This window comes from Rana temporaria, chromosome 2 (genome assembly GCF_905171775.1).
Source record: "Rana temporaria chromosome 2, aRanTem1.1, whole genome shotgun sequence".
Lineage (NCBI taxonomy): Eukaryota > Metazoa > Chordata > Amphibia > Anura > Ranidae > Rana > Rana temporaria.
In genome coordinates this window covers 318,799,619-318,824,227 of record NC_053490.1, presented here as the reverse complement: position 1 = coordinate 318,824,227, position 24,609 = coordinate 318,799,619, and the positions used below count along the sequence as shown (strand labels likewise).

The 24,609-nt window shown below is 41.8% G+C and overlaps 1 protein-coding gene across 2 annotated transcripts in view; it reads left to right on the top strand.

The window, feature by feature from the left end:
* Positions 1-24,609, top strand: part of MAGI3 (membrane associated guanylate kinase, WW and PDZ domain containing 3) — a 501,439-nt gene that overhangs the window by 328,577 nt on the left and 148,253 nt on the right. For both annotated transcript variants that reach the window (XM_040337467.1, XM_040337468.1), the window contains exons 8-10: positions 9,438-9,535; positions 9,659-9,847; positions 20,511-21,116. In XM_040337467.1, the coding sequence (XP_040193401.1) occupies positions 9,438-9,535; positions 9,659-9,847; positions 20,511-21,116 (893 nt within the window). The remainder of the gene's footprint in view (positions 1-9,437; positions 9,536-9,658; positions 9,848-20,510; positions 21,117-24,609) is intronic.

Here is a 24,609-nt window from a genome sequence, read left to right as displayed (position 1 = left end):
TACAATTGCGATACAAGTTCTATTGTAACTGAATGTTATTAAAAATTACCTTTCCTTTTCAAAGGTGCTGTAATTTTCTATAAATGCAATGCAATATGGCTACCTGGAGTTGTTCTGTTCACAGAATGTGTACTGACCACTCCCCAGAAACATAATTTCCTGCTTGTGTGATTGGCTCACCAACTTTCCCAGAAGTCTACCTAAAGATAGAAGTCAGATTTCATGTCATTTTTGGTGAGATATTTCCAATAGAGTATGTCTAAAGGGATGCAGGCCCAGCAGATTTCCTCATTAGTGCCCTGCAGCTGCCACAGCTGACTGATAATAATGAAACCACTCCCATTAGACCCACTGAGCACAGAGGCCCAGACAAATGCACTTGGATTTCTGCAGAATAATAAAAGGTAGGAATCTGCAACAAAGGTTGTTATAATTCCTTGCAATGTACATAGATCACCCAGGTCGGAATGTTTTTTTCCTCAACATAAGTGGAGTTACGCTTTAAAATTATATGTCCTCCACCTAAATCTGGCGCTAATATAAAATAAATAAAAAATATCACAAACGTCTTTAATTTGAAAGTAAGTGTATCAGTTTAGTTGTGAAAAAATAAAACTCCATATTTTTTATTTTATTTCTTTAACTACTTGCCGACCAGCCACCGCAGTTATACGGCGGCAGGTCGGCTCTGCTGGGCGAGATCACGTAGATCTACGTCATCTCGCCGTTCAGCCAATAGGGGCACGCGCTGCCCGCTTGCCCCTAATCCCGACGCACGTGCCTGGTGGGTGCGATCACCGCCGGGCACCTGCGAACGCTCGTTACAGAGCGAGAACCGGGAGCTGTGTGTGTAAACACACAGCTCCCGGTCCTGTCAGGGGGGGAAATGACCTATCGTCTGTTCATACAATGTATGAATAGCGATTTGTCATTTCCCCATGTCAGTCCCACCCTCCCCTTCAGTTAGAACACACCCAGGGAACATGATTAACCCCTTCCTTCCCCCCTAGTGTTAACCTATTCACTGCCAGTGGCATTTTTATAATAATCAATGCATTTTTATAGCACTGATCGCTATAAAAATGCCAATGGTCCCAAAAATGTGTCAAAAGTGTCCGCCATAATGTCGCAGTACCGATAAAAATCGCTGGTCGCCGCCATTACTAGTAAAAAAAAAACATAAAAATGCCATAAAACTATCCCCTATTTTGTAAACGCTATAACTTTTGCGCAAACCAATCAATAAACGTTTATTGCTAATTTTTTTTTTTTTACGAAAACAATGTAGAAGAATACGTATCGGCCTAAACTTGAGGAAAAAAAAAATTTTTTTATATATTTTTGGGGGATATTTATTATAGCAAAAAGTAAAAAATATTCATTTTTTTTCAAAATTGTCGCTCTATTTTTGTTTATAGCGCAAAAACTAAAAAATGCAGAGGTGATCAAATACCACCAAAAGAAAGCTCTATTTGTGGGGAAAAAAGGACGCCAATTTTGTTTGGGAGCCACGTCGCACGACCACGCAATTGTCAGTTAAAGCGATGCAGTGCCGAATCGCAAAAAGTGGCCCGGTCATTGACCAGCAATATGGTCCGGGGCTGAAGTGGTCTGTGTCCCATTCAGAAGAGTTTCCTTCATTTTCTATATTAAAAACAGAGAAATTGGCGTAAATGACTCTAACGTAAAGGAAATCCTAGACCGTTGTCACTGGAACAGATTTCTTAACTAGTATATTTTCTATCTTTTTTTCAATTTTGGATTTTGCCTTTGCTTTCAGTCCTAGTGATTTTTTTCTGTCCTAAAAACGAAATAAATAATGTAAATACGCTTTAGTGAGTAACTATGATTTAAAGGTAAAAAAAAAAAAAAATCCCTTCCTGGAAGTAGTAAAATAAATGGACCTTACAAACATTTATATTTTTTTGCCCATGTAGTAAAGAACATTAGTCTAGCCTGGTGTATAATGGCCATCCATTCTACATGACTCTGCCTAGGCTGCCTGTCACCATGGATACCCAAACATTGTGTAGTTTGAGCTATTAAATAGATCTCAGACCACATTTTTATCTTTTATTACTTTTAGGAAAAGGGCCAGGGGGAAATATTAATTTTTTTTTAAATTAAAATCACACTTATCCTTTCATTATGCACACTTCAAAGAGCATGCTCATATCACAAACTTAGAATGTAATTTACATAACTGAAATGTAGTTGTAGCCATCAACTGAAAGGCACAATTGGCCAAACACTATAACCGACTTTTGTTTGTTATGTCCTCCTCCTGTTGTTGCTTTGCTTGAGCGTCTTGGGGAAGCAAAGGTTTCATTGCAGATGGATGAGAAAGCTTGGCACGTAAAAGTGAACCAAAAAAAAAAGAGAGAAAAGCTTAAAATTCAGCCGTGTGCTACATGTTGCCTGTGGCTTGGTTGTCGGACTAATACTGAATTGGCTGAAGTGTTTGATCGGGTTGTCTCTGTAGCCTGTCTATGAATATTTAACTACCTCTGAGAGAAGAAGCTCGGAGCAGACAGTGCAACGAGAAGCCGTAATTTCCTGCTGCTTTTTCAGACACCTGGGATAGGAATTAAATGTGCAGGATTTATTGCATTGAAAACAAATAATGAAATGGGTTCAGTGACTGACCCTCGCAAGTAGATTTGCTTTCATGCACAACAATGCAATGGCTCACCAAAAAAGTATTGTCTTGGGTTCTGTTCTCTGCACTTGTTAATATCTTCCACAATATAAAAAGTAGTTCATATGAATGTTTTGACTGTTACTGTTCCTCTTTATGTTAATTTGAAAATCCAAATCACTGCAAGCAGTAACTTTTACTAAGCCAAAACAGGCTGTGGTCATATTCTAAATACATACAAAAAATACATTTTTAATATTCTAAATGTTGGGTAGGCAAGCAGTGTCTGGTACCTGATAATTTCTGGTAATTTTTTGATACCTAAAATGCAACAATGTATTGCCTATGTGTTTTTTTTTTTATGTTATTCAGACAAAATAGTTGGGCAATTTATGCCTAGTTAACTGACTGCTTACTAAAAAGGTTTGGTTGGAAGGAGCTCACAAAATGCACAATGGCATAGTGAGCATGTCAGAACCTGGATCACCTACTGGTCGCCCGGTGGTTCCCAGAGCAGAAAGTTGTAGTTCCGGTGTCCACCAATGGGTGTCCCCAGCAGATCCCAGTAATTAGTCTCCACCTGATGCTGGCTGCAGGGAGGGTATTTAGTCCCTCCTCTACTATTGCCTCTCTTTCTTTAGTGTTCTGTCTGCTAGCCACACAAATGTTTGCTCATTTATCCTGAGCCTAGATCTTGCTCCTGCCTAGAGTTCCTGGTCACCTTTCTTTCAATATCTGGCCCATCTAACAAGCAAAACTTCAACCCCATACATATAAACACAGTGCAAATATGTAAATAAATAAAAGTAAAAATATAACCGTCCCAAAAGAGTCCACAAAAAGTACCCGTGCTATCTCTTAGACCCCTTTCACATGGGCACTTTTCAGGCGTTTTAGCGCTAAAAATAGCCCCTGAAAGGCGCCTCTTAGGCCTCCTCAATGTGAAAGCCTGAGTGCTTTCACACTGGGGCGGTGTGCTTGCAGGACGGAAAAAAAAGTCATGCAAGCAGCATCTTTGGGGCTGTGCCGGAGCAAGTATATAAACCGCTCCCAAAACGCCCTGCCCATTGAAATTAATGGGAAGCACTACCAAAGCGCCTGCAAAGTACTTTGGCAATGCCGCAACACGGTGCTATTAACTATTTCTTCGAACACTAGGGGGTTAGAAGTGTCCAGTTAAAGGAACACTAAAGGTTTGTTTTTTATTAGATCAATTGATTGCTGTAAGCTAGAGCATTTAAATATCACTTACCTCGTTTTTCCTTTTGACCTCCAAAACACAGTAACCCAGGTTTGAAAATGCCATTTCCTGTCACTGCTCTTCTTGCTTTCCACCAGCATCTGAGCCGTTTTGCATGGTGGAAAGCAGAACCAGGAAGTCAGTGAGAATAATGATTCAGGAGTGCTGGAGGTGAATAAAACGGCTCGATTTCAACAGGTATCAAACTAGTTATAATGCAAAACATTACTTTTTACTTTATCAGCTACTGTCAGACTTTAATTTAAGAGGAAAATATTTTTGTCTTCACAACCTCTTTAATGCCTGAAAAGCGCCGCTATAACAGTTGGTAAAGCCCCGCTTAAAAAACTATCTGCGATTTACAGCTAACGCCAATGCGAAAGCACTCTTGAAGTGCTTTCAGACTTCAGACTTGTCAATATCTGTCTTCCACCGACAATAAGCACACATAGCGTCGTACCAAAGAGTACTGACCCTCTAAACAAAGAGTGGTCAATTAGCACTTGAAACAAGTGTCCAAAGTTCCAGTTTGATGAGGTGCCATGCTGAACTTCCAGTGGCCATTATGAGAGTGAGAGCGATAACGCCAAATTTAACACACCTGCTCCCCATTCACACCTGAGACCTTTTAACACTAACAAGTCACATGACACCGGGGAGGAAAAGGGCTAATTGGGCCCAATTTGGACATTTTCACTTAGGGGTATACTCCCTTTTTTTGCCAGCGGTTTAGACATTAATGGCTGTGTGTTGAGTTTTTTTTTGAGGGGACAGTAAATTTACACTGTTTTACAAGATGCACACTCACTATTTTACATTGTAGCAAAGTGTAATTTCTTCAGTGTTTTCACATGAAAAGATAAATAAAATATTTACAAAAATGCGAGGGGTGTACTCACTTTTGTGAGATATATATGTGCTCCATTTGACAATTTCTGCCATCCATTTTTACCTATTCAAACTGTTGACAGTCTTTAATCCACTGATTTTTCAGTTTATCATTTCAGCTAAGGCATGTTTGCTGATGGCAATTTTTTTAAGAAATGGTTAATGTTCTTTCTGAAGAAAGGTAAAACATTGCTCAAGAACTGCTAAATGTGTAATTGCTGCAGTCATTTGCTTGTAGAAATATCTGGGGAGGCTTCTTAATTTGAAAGTGCGAGTCATAGTGACAGCTTTGTGAGAGAAGATCCTCAGAATCGGAGCAACCTAGCACGCTAGATTAACTCACTGTTTTACTGTATTTGGTGACATGTCAGAAAAATGCTGCTGTAATTAGCCAACAACTATAACTTTTTAATGTAACAGTGTGATGTGAGTGTATATGTGTGTAATATCTGGTAACATAAATGTAATTTGTTGTACGTGGTCTTTTGATGCTAAGGTTAAATGATTTATGTCCTGCAGAAGACTACCTAATTGCATATTGTGTGTAATTGGTATTTATCTTTTTGCTGCATTTAGTGATGAATGAGAGTGCACCTGGTGCATGCTAAATAATGCTTTCTCATAGCACATCTCCATTTATTGTTGATTGGAAAAACCAATCAGATATGGGTACCCAGGTGAATGTTTAGGCCTGTTTCACATTTTCTTCATAGTAATGCTTAACCACTTGCTTACTGGGCACGTATACACCCTTCCTGACCAGGTGAAATTTCAGCTTCCGGCACTGCATCCCTTTAACTGACAATTGCGCGGTCATGCGATGTGGCTCCCAAACAAAATTGGCGTCCTTTTTTCCCCACAAATAGAGCTTTCTTTTGGTGGTATTTGATCACCTCCGCGTTTTTTATTTTTTGCGCTATAAACAAAAAATAGCGACAATTTTGAAAAAAAAGTTAATATTTTTTACTTGTTGCTATAATAAATAGCCCATTGTTTTAAAAAAAAAAAAAAAAAAAATTCTCAGTTTAGGCCGATATGTATTATTCTACATATTTTTGGTAAAAAAAAAAAATCGCAATAAGCGACTGGTTTGCACAAAAGTTATAGCGCTTACAAAATAGGGGACAGAATTATTATTAATTTTTATTATTTTTTTTACTAGTAATGGCGGCGATCTGCGATTTTTATTGGGACTGCGACGTTATGGCGGACACATCGGACACTTTTGACACATTTTTGGCGCCATTCACATTTATACTGCGATCAGTGCTATAAAAATGCACCGATTACTGTATAAATGTGACTGGCAGTGAAGGGGTTAACACTAGGGGGCGAGAAAGAGGTTAAATGTATTCCCTGGGTGTGTTCTAACTGTGGGGGGAGTGGGGTGACTGGGGGAGGTGACCGATGCTGTGTCCCTATGTACAAGGGACACAGATCGGTCTCCTCTCTCCCCTGACAGGACATGGATCTCTGTTTACACACAGAGATCCATGTCCTTGTCCCTGTAACCACCGATTGCGAGTGCCTGGCGGACATCGCGGCCGCCAGGCAAGCGCATCGGTATCTCAGGAATGCGGCAGGCATGCGCGCACCGCCGGCGGCGCTCGCACGCCCTCTAGTGGCCTGGAGGAGCGGAGGACGCATATATGCGTCCTGTTAGAGAATTAGAGCCACCCTGCGGCCGCACATATTCGTACGGCCGTCGGGAAGTGGTTAATAACCACAGTAGATTTTCTTTTGTGTTTTAGCAGTTAACTGGACCACTAGTTGGATCAGTATTTTTTTCTAATCATTCTGTGTTGTTCACAAGAGGGTATAAACTAACTTAACCTGTCAATTATTTGGTACCTTGCTGTGCTTGCAGTTGTCTTTAGATCACTTTCTTTTATCTGATGATGATTGATCTTAGGCCTAGGCTTTTTTTTTTTTGTTAAAGTAACAAACATGTCATACTTATCTGCTCTGTGCAATTGGCTTGCACAGAGCAGCCTATAACATACTCTTGAGTCTCCTGCCTGCGCTTCTGGCTCTTACCCACTACCGAGTACCTCCGCAAGCCACTTTCTATGGGGGCACTTGTGCATGCTCGCTCCCTCCCGAGCCCCTCCATACAGAGCAGGGCCCTCCAAAGGACGTCGTGGCACTCCAACAATTCCACAGCAGCCGGTTGGATGGGGAACCCCTTTCAAACTTAGATCCCACAACCTGTGCAGGAGCAACACAACAGTGACCGACAAATGACTGCTGGTCATTTGTCGGTCACTGTTGTGTTGCATCCTATGCAATAAGTGGAAAGATTTTCTCTCACTTTCTGTTGTGTCTACAGGACACAAAGGGTGACAGGAAATTTCTCCAATAGGACACAAATGGCGATATGTGTTTTTTGATAATCAGTATTTTAATTCTAGCCTTCCCAAGTCTAAACCGCGTTTCTCTTATTTAAATAAAAAATACCAAAGCCTTTGTGGCCAGTTGAGGCTCTTTGTTTGATCAGGGCAGCATTTAACCTTTTCATTTCATGCACATTTTTAGAAACTCCTGCACCAAGTTTTTGGGGATGTTTATCTTTTCCATTCATGTAAATGCATTGGGCTTGTTTTTTTGTTTTTTAAATATGAAGAAAGAAAGCAGTTTTGTAAAATCATTTATTTTAGTTTTTTTTTTGAAGATTCATTTCTAAGCAGAATGTATGATCACACAGATTGTATGCAAAAAATATACAATCATTTCAAAGACTGGCTTTAAAAGAATGTGAGGAAGGGGCATCGTTTGTACTGTTTTTATAGTGATGGGTGCCCAGGACAAGATTTTGTTGTATTCTCTGTGTCACAGTTTAGAAACATATAGATTTTTCTCAAATATATCTCTTGTGTTGGGTGCCCAGATAACAATCGGCTACATAGAAAGTTCAAAATCCCCCTAACTTACTGCTCCACTTCCAGCTGGGAAGTGAGGTATGTTGGCTGGGAAGCAGATTTATGAGTACTCTTAGATTGGATCTTCCTGAGATTCTCTGTTTACATCATAGTAAAATAATATATTGGGTTTAATTCCTGCTGCTGCGATTACAATGGAAATTGCAGTTTTTTTTGCCAGAGCTGTAATTTTTGTTCTGGAGAAAGTAGCAGAAGCAAAGGGAGCACCCAAAGGAAGGGAGATGTGGGGAGCCTGTGAAAGAGAGATGATTCCGCCACACTATGCATAGCAAACCCCTAAACTCTGCACTCTGTAGCACACCTCTGAACCCTGCACTCTGTACGTAATGCACTCCTGAACTCTGTATGTAGCACACCTCTGAACTCTGTACGAAATGCACCCCTGAACTTTGTATGTAGCACACCTCTGAACCATGCACTCTGTACATAACACAGTCCTGGACTCTGTATGTAGTACACCTCTGCACCCTGTACGTAATGCACTCCTAAACTCTGTATGTAGTGCACACCTGAACTCCACACATAATGCATTCCTGGTATTTATTGTCCCTTTTAGGATCCTCCCATGGTGAAATTTGGCCACACCCACCATTCATTGCGGTTTGGTGGGGGTGTGGTTGAGTTCCTGCTCCTATTTTCTGAGAAAATAAGCCCTGCATTAATAAATATAGTCTTAATGATACATCCAGCCCTTTGAGGAAGACCATAATGCTGATGCAGCCCACAATGATATTGAGTTTGACACCTCTGCTTTAAATTAGTTGTTTATTTTCTCTCGATCCCAATACAGTTTATATATTTTTTTTATTTTCTGTGAGCTTTTATAATGTATCTTGCTGAGAAAAATATAAAATGTGGAGTAAGGGTGCTGTAGTGAACAATAATGTGGGAGCATTGCTTTGTAAAGAGTCAATAATAGCAGGGATCTCTAAGCAGTCTTGTGTGACATTAATCTATAACTGTCTCTTGAAATATGTTTTCCAGTCTCTGATAATCTCTTGTAGCATGCCCTTAGTCTCTGATCATCTTCAGTTGCATGTCTAAAGTCTCTGGGGGTTATTTACGAAAGGCAAATCCACATTGCACTACAAGTGCACTTTCAAGTGCAGTCACTGTAGATCTGAGGGGGACATGCAAGGAAAAAAAAAAAAACAGTATTTTTGCTTGCACATGATTGGATGATAAAATCAGCAGAGCTTCCCCTCAGATCTACACTTGTAGAGCAAAGTGGATTTGTCTTTCCTAAATAACCCCCCCTAACTACAATTCTGTAAAAAATATATGCAGTAAATATTATGTGCTGCCGGTTAGTGATGTCAGGGGACACCTTTGAATCACCATATTTTTTGTTAACTTGAACACCACTACTATAAGAAGACATTGGGTGGGTGGTTCAGTGCACCACGGCAGCCATTGTGGGTATAATTACTCTTTTAAAGGATAAAATAATTCAGCCAGGGGTGAACAGCCTGTGTAAAAAAAAAAAAAAAACCTCTTTGGCATATATAAATTAGTATGAAAATCACAAGTGTGTATATAGGAGTTTCCGACTGCTGGTTGAAAATGCAAACCTATTCAAAACAGGAAACAGGCAGTACAATACTCCTCTTTTGATGAGTTTAAGAAGCATCTGAGTGTCAAATTATTGCAATATGCCATGGGTGAGTTTACTTCCAGCATCTATAATTTGTACTTGTATTTTGAACTAACTTTTTATTTTCTTTCATTATAGCCACATTAACCAGAAAACGCAATTTGAAAATCCAGTTCTTGAAGCTAAAAGAAAGAAGCAGCTTGGTCTCCCTCAGTTTGAAGGAATGATGATTCCTGGTAAGGGTATTTACATGTATTCATTTGTAGCAGTATGAGATACTGTATATACTGCAATTAAGCACTGTTTATTCTAAACTCCTTTCTTTTTGGTCTCATTGGTTCGATTTTTGCCTCTTTCAGAGCCCGACAAGTCCCCATTCACCAGAGATCCAGCACTGCTAAAGGGAGCAACATTGCGCACATCTCTAAAGAAAAGTGCGATGGGATTTGGATTCACCATTATTGGAGGTGACAGGCCAGATGAGTTTTTGCAGGTGAAAAATGTTCTCAAAGACGGCCCAGCTGCACAAGATGGGAAGATAGCTCCAGGTATAATTTCTCCAAACTATCTCACAGGGAAGATGAAATACATAAACATTGTTTAAATTATGCAGTATATTGATGGTAATATGTTTGCAGGTTGCTTGATGTCCCGATTTAACTGGGCTTAATATTGTCAGTTTAGATGAGGTATTATGCCTTCTGATGTTCAGCACATAAAATAAAAGGTCCTATTTTAGATGCTTTAAACGATTTAACTGTTAAACTTTTAGTTTTAAAGTCGAGATTAAGGAGGGAAGGAAGTTTTCTTCTTTAACCGTTCTGGTTTGTTGTGTCATGTTGAGGAGCAAAAATATCATGTCTTTCATGCACCATTTAACAGATCTATGTTCCGATTACAAGTCACCTGGCTACCAATCTGTATACACTGACAGTCTGCCAGTTATACCTATGATACATGTGTGAACTTTCCTGTCCAGTGATTGGAGGAAATATTTTATGTTTATAACTGATGTGGTGAACATACTTGTAACAGGCAGAAGTATACATAATTTCCTATGTATCTGGTTATGTGCTTTAAGCTACAATCACACCTAAGTGTCACATTTAAAAAAATAATTCAAGCAGAATTGCACTTTTTTGTTGCTTTTGTCAGGTATTTTTTTCAAGAGTTTTTCAACTAAAAGGTGTGGGGGGGTTTCTTTAAAAAAAAATGGTGGACAGCTTCTGTTTGAGTATATAATGCACATCAAAACACTCAAAAAAAGTCTCTTTTTCAACCGATTCCATTGAAGTATATGTGGACGAAAACGCTTGATTCTGCCTGAAAAGTAGCTCATGTACTTTTTTGAGTGACAGACATTTTGCTACAAGCAACATGACGCTAACATGTGAACAAGGGCTATTGAAAACAATAGGTTTTTGCTTATTGGGCATTTTGCAGCTAGTAGTTTGAAGCGCAAAATGTTCAAGTGTGAACAGGGCCAGGGTCACTTCTGGCCACTAGACTCCGCTGTCCGCATGTAACCGACCATGTGAATTTGGCTTAAAGTCAACAGGGATGTTCTTGGTTATATAAGCCTCACCATCCCATATGATCCTGTTAAACCCAACTCTAGCATTGAATAATTATAAAAACAATAGGTGCAATAGGTGTAATAATATCATTTTTGCTACAGTACTCACCTTCACCCTGTTGCTGTCTGTCACAGAAACTCTGTTTAGCCCAGTATCTGTCTCCTTACTCGGGGGGTTCAATTATGCCCAATCTTACTCTTTATAGAAGTTGTCACACAGGCAGTCTTGGGTTCCACCCTCTGTAGTTCTCTGAAGTACAGGAATTGTAGACAGCCAGTCTGCAAGCGCTGGCAGTGCATAGATGTGACTTTTGTGTGGCATGTGCTCTGCCCATAGGCCACCACTGGTCAGGAAATTCAGAGGATAAGGGAGGTCACCATTTGGAATAAAATGTTCCAGTACGTAGAGAAGTCATTTGTGAAAATAAAAACAGCACTTTGTGCTGGGAGGGAAAATAATTTGTTGCTTTAATTTGGTGCTTTAATTCAATGTTGGAATTGAGTTTTAAAGGAAACCCATGAAGAGAGAAAATTATGTAGACTACCATTATTGACCTTCTGAATATGCTGGTTATCTGGTTCTCTGTAATTAATACTTTTGGGTCCACTGACTTGGCTACAGATCTGGAGTTCTCATATCACTTGCAGCATACGTGCTCCAGGTTAATGATATAAAGCGAGACAGCCTGGCAGCAATTTCAGCCTGCAAATTTCCCCTAAACATTTTGTGATGAATTCATTCTCATTTAAATATTAACCATTTCATCATCCAGCTTATAACTGCCTTCAGTAAAAAACAATCTTAAAGTAATGAGTTCAACCCCATAAATAAACCATATCTGCATGAAAACATATGCTCATCCATCAAGAGACGGGCATAACATCCACCCATAAACCATTTTCTGTTGTTATTAACAGTAATGAATAAACAGACCGAACATACAATGAGCACAGGGAATGGGCTTCGGTGTAGAAATGTACAAAATTGTAAAAAAATGAATTGCCATTTAGAAAAAGCCTGGTTTCATGGAACACTGACTTCCAAGCTGTGCATGTGCATCTCTGCATCAGAAAGCCCATTTCCCAAACTGCGGAAACTTCACAGCCACTAAATGATGTAGCATAAAAGGTTTTATTACTGCAACCTGTTTTTATACTGTATAGTATGAACATAAATGGTGTCTGTAGATTTGTGAGTATTTTTTCTGAAAAGTAGTTGGATGAACCTTTGGATTCACCATTATTGGAGAAGACAGATGAGTAAGATAGCTTGCTTTTTACTGTATATGACAAAAATAATAGGTACTGTTTTTGAATATAAATTAAAAACAACTTAGGCTTCTTTCACACTATGGATTGTATGTCCGTTTTATAATATCCGTATTACACCTATTAACGGACGTTTATTAACGGATTTAATAACGGATACATACGGATAAATATTTTACCATTCTTCCTTTATTGAAAACGGATAATGTTTATCCGTATACATCCGTTATATCATTCCTTTCTAACGTCCGTTAATAAAAACCATTTCACCCTTTTTTGAAGTCCAGCTCCAGAAGTCTTTACTGAGCATGCTCAGTAAAATTAACGTCCGTTAACATAACGGACATTTACGGAGACATTTACTAACGTCCGTGCGCCATAGACTTCAATGTTAAAATATAACGGACGTTAATATATCCGTTGCTTGCAACGGACAAAAAATGGACAAAAAATAGTGCAAGACCCGTCACATATTCCGTTATAACTAACGTCCGTACGTTATAACGGACTATTACGGATCTTTACGGAACATAAAAAACTCCCATGGACTTTAATGATATTTTATAAAGGACATATAACTTCCGTTTTTTAACATTATCTGACGGATTTTAATACGGATTATTAAAACGGATTTATTTTGTAGTGTGAAAAGGGCCTAAAATGTCTTTGCATATTTTGGAACCTTCGCATTCGATACAAATGGGTACTAATAGTGTATCTCGTGAAAAATGTCCAATAGAGTTTTATTCTTTGAAAAACAAAAACAAAAAAACAAGACTTATACTTGTCAAATGCAAAATTAACAGCTGAATGCATTTCCATGACCATTAAATATATTTTGCAACAAAATCAAAATAAACTGGAAGAAAATTGGAAAGGTTGGAAAGTTATATGGTATTTATCAAGCTACCTAGAACCGAGAGGGACTGCTGCACACAGAGGGCTTTTTATCTTAATGCATAGAATGCATGAAAAATCTTTTGACTTTACTGGAAGCATATGTGACAGGGTGACAGCACAGAAGTACAATTGAGAGACAGGGACAAAGTGTTGTTACCCCATAAAAGAAAGTGTCTGAACAAGGACCTTCAGAGCAGGATTACCAGGCTGACTTTACAACCCCTTTTAATATTGCAATTTTTTCTTGGCATGTTTATTGCTGAACACATCCCAGGTTGTGAACATTGAATATATTTACAGTATATCAGAATCTCTGTTTGGGGATGTTTTCATCAGAAATTATGACTCAAATATCAATTACGTTGCCTTGCATCCCTCTGTTTTTTTGTCCACTGTTTTTTAATTTTGTAAAGAATGCACAAGGTTACATTCAAGTTCACATTGAAGTCAGGCAATGAGTATGATTTTAGGAGATTTGTGAAAGATAATTTTCACAAAGCAGATATACGAAAACCATTGCAGTAGAATTTTTTTTTTTAAAAATAGTCAATGAAGAGAAGCAGAAAAGGAGGTGGTCTAGTTATAGCTATTGGAGGCTAGAAGGAAGTACTTCATGGTACGGCATAGCATTTCCAGGGTATGCATTTTTCAAGAATTTTTATGGACTGTCTGAGTGAGGTATGTTGGCTGGGAAGCAGATTTATGAGTACTCTTAGATTGGATCTTCCTGAGATTCTCTGTTTACATCATAGTAAAATAATATATTGGGTTTAATTCCTGCTGCTGCGATTACAATGGAAATTGCAGTTTTTTTTGCCAGAGCTGTAATACATACCAATACCTACCACAACTGTTTTTGTTTACACTTCCGCTGTCAGAAATGGTACAAAACATTGAAAGTTATTTACAAATTATATATATATATATATATATATATATATATATATATATATATATATATATAAAAACATTGCACATTTTTCAATGTGAAACGTATACATATACGTTAAAAGTGTAAAAACTATTAATGACAAAAATGGTGTCTTCACTCCCTCTGGAATTTTGCCCAGCACAATACCTTTTACATTTCTCTAAAATCTCCAGGGGGGGGTACTTCAAGTCTGTGGCAATGCACATGATTAATGCTGCTAGGATGTGCATACCAGTACATTGGCGATCGACATCCCCACCCTCCATGGCTGAATGGGCATCTCGAATAAACCGTGTCGCTGAGATGGAGGAACTGATCTACACGGCCTCAGATAATATCTCTAAATTCACTGCTATATGGAATACATGGACAACCTTTAAAAACTCTCAATCATACAAAGATCTCCTTAATACTGCAGATTAGTATCACTTTGTGGTATTACTGCCCTTGAACCTGGACGCAGATTCAGCCTCACACTACTGGCCTGACGCACAGTAGCATTCTGACCACTGGATGCTGGAGAGGGTAGTTGGTGACTTTTGTACCCCCTCTCCTCATTAAGCCTCATCCCCCCTCATTTCCTCCCTACCCAAGCATCCCCTCCCTCCCTCCCTCTCCACCTACCACTCTCCTCTCCTTAACGTCCCCCCCCTTTTTTTTCTCTCTTTCTTTCTCTCTCTCTCTCCCTCCCTGCTCTCTCCTCCCTCCTATCTCCCTCTCCCCTTCTCTTCCTCTTTCTTTCTCTCTGTCTCAACCCTCCTAAGATATGCCCACCCAAACAAATCATTGCACCCAGGAACCTAGTTATTGTGCAAACTTGTTCAGTTATATTGCATCTATGTTTTGCTGAAATCTACCTGTACGACTTTTTTTTGTTTGGGCTCATGGAGCTGATCCAATGTATGTCATATGAACATTTTTTCAATAAAATTCTTTATGGTAAGATAAAAAAAAAAAAAAAAAAACTATTAACGAACATAGCAAACAAAAAAAAAAGCTTTAATTATTAATAGTTTATTAAATGGCAGTGACAACAATTTTTTTTTGCGGGGAAATAATAATTAAATGGAGAAGGAGAATAAGGAGGTAATTAAGGCTGATTAGAGTAAATTAGAAGTTAATACAGGGTTAAACAGGAGAAAATAATATTTTTTTACTTGACATGTTGCTTTAAACCCGGGGTCTGCAACCGTCGATCGCGGGCTACCTGTCGACCGTCGAGTGGACACTACTATGGGCAGGGCCACCCCTATAGCAGTGTCCTCTATCACACTTCACATCACCGCACCCCCCCCCCCAACCCCTGCATTCTAAGCGTAGCACACTCCTGATCCCTGCATTTTTTAGCATAATGCACTCCTGATCCCTACATTCTAAGCATAACGCACTCCTGATCCCTGCATTCTGAGTAAAACATACTCCTTAACACTGCATTCTGAGTGTAACGCACTCCTAAATCCTGCATTCTGAGTGGCCACGTGTCGTGTTAAACGCCCTTCCTCAAAAAAAGTTTTATCCCTATTGTGGGGTCACCGGTATGGTATTTGTAAATTGAAATCATATCCCCTCTCAAGCGTCTCTTCTCAAGAGAGAATAAGTTCAGTGTTCGCAACCTTTCTTCATAACTAATATCCTCCAGTCTCTGTATTAGCTTTGTTGCTCTTCTTTGTACTCGCTCCATTTCCAGTACATCCTTCCTGAGGATTGGTGCCCAGGACTGGACGGCAGCAGTTGCCCACCCCATTAGCTCTTCTTGCAATGTTTCTACATCCTGTGGAGAAGGATTCTTAGCTTAGTATCATCCGCAAATACAGAGATTGAACCTAGAAGTCAGCCCAGTCCTCCAGGAACCCAAATCCCTCCTTACTACACCTCCTCAGCCACTTGTTTACTTCCCTAATCTCCCTCTGCCTTTCTGGTGTGGCTCAATGTACTGGTAGTATTCCTGAGAATACTACCGCGGAGGTCCTTTTCCTCAATTTAGCTCCCAAGTCCCTAAAATCATTCTTTAGGACCCTCCATCTGCCTCTGACTTTGTCATCGGTGCCAACGTGCACCATGACAGCTGGGTCTTCCCCAGCCCCTCCCACTAATCTGTCCACCAGATCAGTGATGTGCCGAGCGCCCGGTAAACTGCATACAGTTTGTCACTTTAGGTCTTTGTCACAGATTGCCCTCTCTGTCCTTCTAAGAATTGAGTACCCTACCACCAGAAACTGCCTATCCTTTCCCTTTGCTTCCCCCCCACTCTCACTGGAGGAGTTCTTCTACTGGCAGTTACAGTAGGTGACCGCGATAATGTGTCAATCTCGCTCCCTTTCTCGGCGAGATTGACCACCTACGAGCCCCATCGCGGGAGCCAGCGCCGAGCTGGCTTGCCGCGATGGAGACAAAGCCGTCATAGAAGCGACGGGGATCCGACTTGGATTCCCGCCAATTCTAGCTGCGGCATTTGATATGCATTCCCAAGAGGGAGAACTCCACGCCAATTTTTAAATAAAAAACCGACATGGGTTCCCCCCCCCCCCCAGGAGCATACCAGGCCCTTAGGTCTGGTATGGGTTGTAAGGAGACCCCCCCTTCGCCGAAAAACCGACGTAGGGGGTCCCCCTACAATCCATACCAGACCCGTATCCAAAGCACGCTACCCGGCCGGCCAGGAAAGGAGCGGGGACGACCGAGCGCCCCCCCTCCTGAGCCATACCAGGCCGCATGCCCTCAACATGGGGGGGTTGGGTGCTCTGGGGCAGGGGGGCGCACTGCGGGGCCCCCCCACCCCAGAACACCCTGTCCCCATGTTAAGGACAGGGCCTCTTCCCGACAACCCTGGCCGTTGGTTGTCGGGGTCTGCGGGCGGGGGGCTTATCGGAATCTGGGAGCCCCCTCAAATAAGGGGGCCCCCCAGATACCGGCCCCCCACCCTAAGTGAATGGATATGGGGTACATCGTACCCCTACCCATTCACCTGGAGGCAAAGTGTTAACGTTAATAAACACACGACACAGGGTTTTTAAAATAATTTATTAGTCTGCTCCGGGGGTCCCCCCTGTCTTCTTTAGCTCTTTCACCAGGGGGGGCTTCTTCTTCCGCTCTCCGGGGGGTCTCCTCCGCTCTCCGGGGGTCTTCTCTGCTTTCCGGGGGTCTTCTCCGCTCTCGGGGGGTCTTCTTTTATCCTCTGCGCTCTCCGCTGTTGACTCGGCGCACCCTGGTGCTTCTCCCGCTGTCCGGTGCCTTCTCCTTCGCTATCTTCGTGTGTAAGCTCAATTACTAGCAGGCGGCCAGCCCGCTCTTCTGTGACGTCTTCGACGCCTCTTCTCGCTGCAATGACAGGTGCGCGGTTTGCATCCAACTTATATAGGCCTCACAGTCCCATCATGCTCCGGTACCTACCCACGTGGTACTCAGCCCTGCTGAGAGCCTAAGTCAGCCATTCCCACCCCCTCCACAGTCCAGTGCTCCAGTGAGACCAGAAGGGGCAGAGCACAGAGCTGACAGTTCTGACCATCTCTCTGAAGACCAAGAACTGGGCGATCAGCAGTGTTTGATCGCTCAGTTCTCAGTGTAGAGGCAGTGGGGTACAGATTAGGGGTGTTGAAAATGATCAGCACATCGATGTAGCCCTTCACAATTCGGCATCAATGCAGTTTCCAGGGTAATCATGATTGTGCATGCCGTCATTCTTGCTTCTCCCCCCACAGCAGTGGCTTTGTTGGAATGACAAGCCACCAATCAGCTGGCTGCACCTGGCACTGTTCCCCCCTCAGTAGCCTCAGAGTACTGCCCCCACCCATGCTCTCCCCTCCTCAGGATTTGAAGTTCTGGACAGTAACATCTGTCATCTCCCCAATGGGCGGGGTCAGAGCCGCACAGAGCTGTGACACACAGATCATTGCAGCTGTCATCACATCTGTGGGATGAGACAGTCTGCTTCAGGAAATGAGCTGCGAGGAGAGGAGGGGGGATGGTAGGAGTGCTCCGAAGGTGAGAGACCAGCCTGTCATGCTTGATGTATGTGGGGGGTGAGTGTATAGAAGTGGCACATCCCCCCACCTGCTACACCTATCCAGTGTGTGTGTGTGTGCCTAACGCTTTGGGGGCTGCACACTCTTTCTGTCTAATTTCTTTCTGAGATTTCCCGATCATCTCTCCCCTCTGGAAACATGCGCTGATCTGCAAGCAGAATATTTCTTGCTGATTGGAATGTCTTCCCTTTTTTTTTTTTTTTTTTGCAGTGATGTTGACCTATTTACTATCCAAGTTGCTGCCAAAAGCCTCAATGATTTGTTAAAGTGATACTAAAGGATATTATTTTTTCTTTAAAATAAAAAAGATATCATAATTACCTGCTGACCGTCTCCTGCATTCTCTGGCCATCTCCTGTACTATGTCTGCAGTCTCTGGCCATCTCCTGTACTATGTCTGCAGTCTCTGATCATCTCCTGTACTATTTCTGCAGTCTTTGACCAACTTCTCTATTGTGTCTGCAGTCTCTGATCATCTCTTGTACCATGTCTGCAGTCTCTGGCCATCTCCTTTATCATATATGCAGTCTCTGATCATCTCCTGTACTATGTCTGCAGTCTCTGACCATCTCCTTTACTATGTCTGCAGTCTCTGATCATCTCCTGTACCATGTCTGCAGTCTCTGGCCATCTCCTGTATCATATATGCAGTCTCTGATCATCTCCTGTACTATGTCTGCAGTCTCTGGCCATCTCTTTTACTATGTCTGCAGTCTCTGAGCATCTCTGGTACTATGTCTGCAGTCTTTGACCAACTTCTCTATTGTGTCTGCAGTCTCTGATCATCTCCTGTACCATGTCTGCAGTCTCTGGCCATCTCCTGTATCATGTCTGCAGTCTCTGGCCATCTCCTGTATCATGTCTGCAGTCTCTGGCCATCTCCTGTGTCATGTCTGCAGTCTCTGATCATCTCATGTTTAATGTCTGCAGTCTCTGATCATCTCCTGTACTGTGTCTGCAGTCTCTGGCCATCTTCTGTATGATGTCTGTAGTCTCTGGCCATCTCCTGTATGATGTCTACAGTCTCTGAACATCTTCTGTATCATGTCTACAGTCTCTGATCATCTTCTGTATCATGTCTACAGTCTCTGATCATCTTCTGTATCATGTCTGCAGTCTTTGACCATCTCCTGTAGTGGTTTAGAGGGAGCCTGGAGCTCCTCTTTAAATTGTAGTCCGCTGTGTTTAGTCTTTTCTACATGCAGAGAGTGTTGTCTTTTTTTTTAAAAGAACAGATACAATTAAACAAAATGGAATTCTTCTGACTGCTTGAATTTTTTTGATGAAATTCATGGGCAGTAATCGCAATGTATCGCATAATCTAATTGTTAACAGGATAATCGTAATCAAATTGCGAGTCCAGTGAAGATGCGCACCTCTAGTACAGATGCAGCATCGGATCGATGGTGGATCCACCTAGGTCAGGGGTGCCCAACCTTTTGAAGAGCGAGGGCCACTTAAGCAACTTGGTAACCATTCGAGGGCCACTATGAACGGAGCGGGCAGAAGACAGGTCACGGCTACTCTATAGGCCCTCCTATCTGCCCAGATGAAAGGGGATGAATTATCTTCTGTTTTTCGGATTGGAGGTAGGTGGGCATAAGCAGACATCTGTCGCTCTATAGAGGTGAATTTAGGGTCCCATTTGGTCGGGCCGATCTTGTGAAAAGGGCCTAAGACTGCTTTCACACTGATGTGCTGTGGTATACCCACACCGTGGGTGCAGTTGTAGTGCACCTGTGTCTATCCTGCGGGTTAGCTGAACTTTGCCATAGACTCCACCTGTGGCAAAAGCCGGCACTGTAGAGGAAGCATCGGCTTATGGGGCTCTGCTCTGCAGCCGCTTTCTTCCTCTTCCACAAGCTTCATTCACAACACTGATGCTGTGGTATGGCTGGTCGGCAACCTGCGATCTGGGCTTGCCAACCCTCCATTCCAAAGAAGGAGGTCGCGGGCCACATCAGAGAGCTCCGCGGGCCACATGTGGCCACCGGGTCACTGATTGGCCACCCCTGACCTACGTGATGTACGTTTGTTATTTTTAAATACCTCACTTCTCGTTTAAAAAGAGTAAGCAAATTTAGAAACCACTCTAGACCAAAATGAAACAAGCCATGGATATGACTGTCAAATTTAAAACATTTCACTCATGTTTCCACACTTACAAACACATCTGTCATCTCCTGTTCACTGCCCAAGAACCTGGTACTTTTCCCATGCTTTTGGAAACATTACAGCAAGCAAATATTACTATTGCTTGCAGGGTTAAAAAAAAAAATACGGGCGTTTAGTTAAGAACTTAGTGTATTACTAATCATATGCTGATCTTCTTTTTATTTACAGTAGTAGATGCAGTATTTTATATTTGTAAGGCATTTCCACTTTATTATTATGTTTAATTTTTCAGGCATCAATTTGATTTCCCCATGAAAACGTGTTTTTATGTGTGCTGGACACAAAATAATATCTCTATTTAACATACTAACATTCTACCCTTTTTCTTTTTAATCCAGGTGATGTGATTGTAGACATAAATGGAACTTGTGTTCTTGGACATACACATGCGGAAGTTGTTCAGATGTTCCTGCTTATTCCCATTAACCAGTATGTGAATATGACCTTATGCCGGGGCTATCCTCTGCCTGAAGATAGTGACGATCCTGTGGCTGATCTTGTTAATGCTCCACCCTTAATAAATGGGCAATTGACTACACAAGGAGAAAATATGGGAAGCCAGGATTTAAAGTCTGGAGTAGTTGTTTTGGACCACAATGGAAAACCAGGCCATGTATTGGTCAATGGTCGACTGAATGGACCTTCACAGGATTTACAAGATCAAAGGACATCTATGGCATCATCTGGGACATCGCTGCCTGAGCTAGTGACCGTTCCCTTATTGAAAGGCCCCAAAGGTTTTGGGTTTGCCATCGCTGATAGTGCAATGGGACAAAAAGTTAAAATGATTTTAGATAGCCAATGGTGTCCAGGACTTCAGAAGGGGGACGTAATAAAAGAAATCTGTCATCAGAATGTGCAGGGCCTGACACACGTACAAGTTGTTGAAGTCTTGAAGCAGTTTCCAGTGGGAGCTGAAGTGCCATTACTTGTCTTGAGAGGAGGTCAGTAACACCAACATGTTTCAATCGTTAGATCATTGAAGCTCAACTCAGCAACAAATGATTTTGGATAGAGCTTGGCAAGTTTGGCATCTCAAATTTTCCTTCATTTATGGTCAGGATGGGAACTGATGAGACGTTCTCCAATGTGTACACAGACCAATCACATGTTAGTAGAGTGAGGAAAGTGTTAATATTCCTTGCAATGTTTTTAATAATGTACCGTGTATACTCGAGTATTGACAAGTTTTTCAGCACATTTTTTTGTGTGCTGAAAATGCCCCCCTCGGCTTATACTCAAGTCACCTTTTTGCGCCTGATCTCCCGGACTTTGGGACCCGGTATCAGTAGACCGTAGGTCCCCTGGACCCCAATCTTAGCATCAGAACATGTAGCCCCACTCTTCCTCTACAAGTGTGCAAAGTTTGTTGTCCCGGGGAACCTACGGACGGGGAGCACCGATTTATTTTTATTTTTTTTCAAACTTGGGCACCCCTTCCATAGACTCCCATGTTAAATGGTAATTTCTCCGGTGAATTTGGGGATCCGGTACTGGCTGTTCGTAGGTCCCCTGGACCCGGAACTTGGCACACATGTAGCCCCATTTCTCTTCTACAAGTGTGCAAAGCTTGTTGTCTGGGGGACCTACGGCTGGGGGGGCACCGATTTTTTAAAGCCAGGCACCCCTTCCATAGACTCTCATGTTAAACGTCAGTCTAGGCATGGACACAGTGAGGCATGCACATGGACACAGTGAGGCATGCACATGGACACAGTGAGGCATGCACCTGGACACAGTGAGGCATGGACACAGTGAGGCATGCACATGGACACAGTGAGGCATGCAGATGGACACCCTAGGCTTATACTCGAGTCAATACATTTTCCCAGTTTTTTGTGGTAAAATTGGATACCTCGGCTTATATTCGGGTCGGCTTATACTCGCGTATATACGGTATGGTATGTTCCTTTGTGTCCAGGTGACAACCAGACCCCGATTTCTTGTATGGGTGTTACAGTAACATTAATTTAGGGAAAATCCCTCTAATGGAATCAGAAACAAAAGTAAGAAACTGATACTAAAAAGTTACCTAAACGTAAAAAAATGAAGTCCTGAGATATTATTAACGAAATGCAGGCAAATGGTAGAACTTTTTGATGTATGCTAAGTTTTATAGTGTGAATACAGACCAAATTAGATTCTATAATCCTAAAATTATATAAAAAAAAAAGACTTTATTGAATATGGATAACAAACCTATTCATTCTATCCCAATGTAACACCATTGTGAGAACCTTTGTGCAATGTGTGATGGTGTGCTAAAGGATAACCTATGCTTGGAGAATTGGGTGTCCAGCTGTTGCCTCACTCCGACAATGCTAGCTACCTGACTGTCATACTGATCTAACATCGTAAATACAAAGTCACAGACATGGCAGAAGCATGCCATCACTTATTGTTAACACCAAGTTTATGACATGTGAAGGCTTTTGGAGCATCACCTATGGACAATTTTGGGTATTGCAGTTTGTCAGGGTGTTGTGGGCACATGCAGTTTTTCATCTTGACACCTTTTGGTATCTATTTACTTGTCTCTGTTTCATCTTTTATATTTTACAGAAAATGTTGAGATTTTATCTGGTTTTGGTACACTAAAATTAGTTTGAGATGTTTACTGAAAATATAGGTTTGATAAACAGATGTGCAAATATCGTACACCATAAAAAACTACCATTGTTTTATTCTACAGCGTTTGTGCTTCCAGAAAAAGCTATATTGCTTTGGCGATTTACTGTATTTATTTTATTTCATGTACTTATATAGCACCATCAATTCATGCAGCGCTTTACATATGTATTGTACATTCACATCCGTTCCTGTGCTCAAGGAGCGTACAAGGTCCCTATCTTACATTACTACATATTAGAGCCAATTTAGACAGGAATCAATTAACCTACTAGCATGTCTTTGGCGTGTGGGAGGAAACCCACGCAGGCACAGGGAGAACATGCAAACTCCATGCAGGTAGTGCCATGGTTAGGATTTGAATCTGCAACCCCAGTGTTGCCAGGCGAAAGTGCTAACCACTATAACTCCCTGCGATCAAATTTTACAGGGGAGATCACTGCATCAACATCGCTGGATTCAAGGATCTCTGAGTTTTTTTTTTCTTTTAACCCATTGATAGTATGACAAAAAAAAATTCTACATGTAGACCTAGCTGAAGTCTTAAAGGGTTTGTAAAGAAATGTTATTTTATTTTTTTAAATAACAAACATGTTATACTTACCTCCACTGTGCAGCTTGTTTTGCACAGAGTGGCCGATCCACTTCTTCTGGGGTCCCTCCGCGGCTGTCTCTGGTCCTCCCCGCAAGAAGTCCACACATTCATGCAAGCTCCCTTGCATTGTGTGGAGTCCTTGCGGGCGCGCTCCCGTGATACAGCGAGCGGCCATAGCCGCTCACTGCATCACTCGGCCCTGCCCCTCGGCGCGCCGCGTTATTTGATGTGATTGACAGCAGCGACAGCCAATGGCTGCGCTGTTTTCGATCTATCGGCTCTAGCTAATCAATAGCCAGGCTGAGCGGCGAAGAGGATGTCGGGGCCGAGCGCGGGACTTTCGATTGGTCAGATAAGTATAACGGGGGGGGGGGGGGGCGGTATAGTCAGAAGTTTTTTCATCTTAATGCATAGAATGTGTTACGGTGAATTTTTTTTTTACCTTTACAACCCCTTTAAGTCAGCCATACATGGATCTAAATTTGCATGGACCAGCCAACTTTTGATGCATGTATGGGCAGGCTGGTTGTACAACAGTTGATCCACTGATCAACTGCTGTACAACCAGCCTGTCAATATTTTTCCACTCGACCAGCACCGCAGGCTTTAGCCATTAGTGCTGATCATTGTATTGTGACAAGGGGGAGGTCTCCCTGCTGTCAGAATACAAAGGCTCAGTAGGGAGGTAAAGTGGATAGGGGAATTGGGTCATTTTTTTTTTCATTCCACCCACTGGTTGAACAAAAGAAAAAAACAATATGACTAATCTATGGGCTGCTTAAATAAGCATCAATTAGACAAGAAAATTACAGTAATACGATTGTGAGTAACACGGTTAACAAGCGTTTCACAATACAAGCTATTATTTTTGTAAAATCCTGACGCGGTTTGCGAGTGTTGTTTTGCAACACAAGCAGGATTCAAGCCTCTGCCGTATGCAGTACCACATTTGGCCAGAGATGTGGGGGCGCTGGTGACACTCGGAGCTGTTTGGAGCCGCTCAGAATCACTTTTGGAGTGCATCCGATTGATCTCCAAGTATTTCCAAGTCTCTCTGGTGCCCCGCCACCTCTGGCCACATGTGGTATTGCATGCAATAGAAGTCAATGTGGAACAAATTGTTTTAGTTTCCATTGACTTCTATGGGGGAAACTCGCTTTGATATACGAGTGCTTTGGATTACAAGCATTCTCCTGGAATGGATTATACACGTA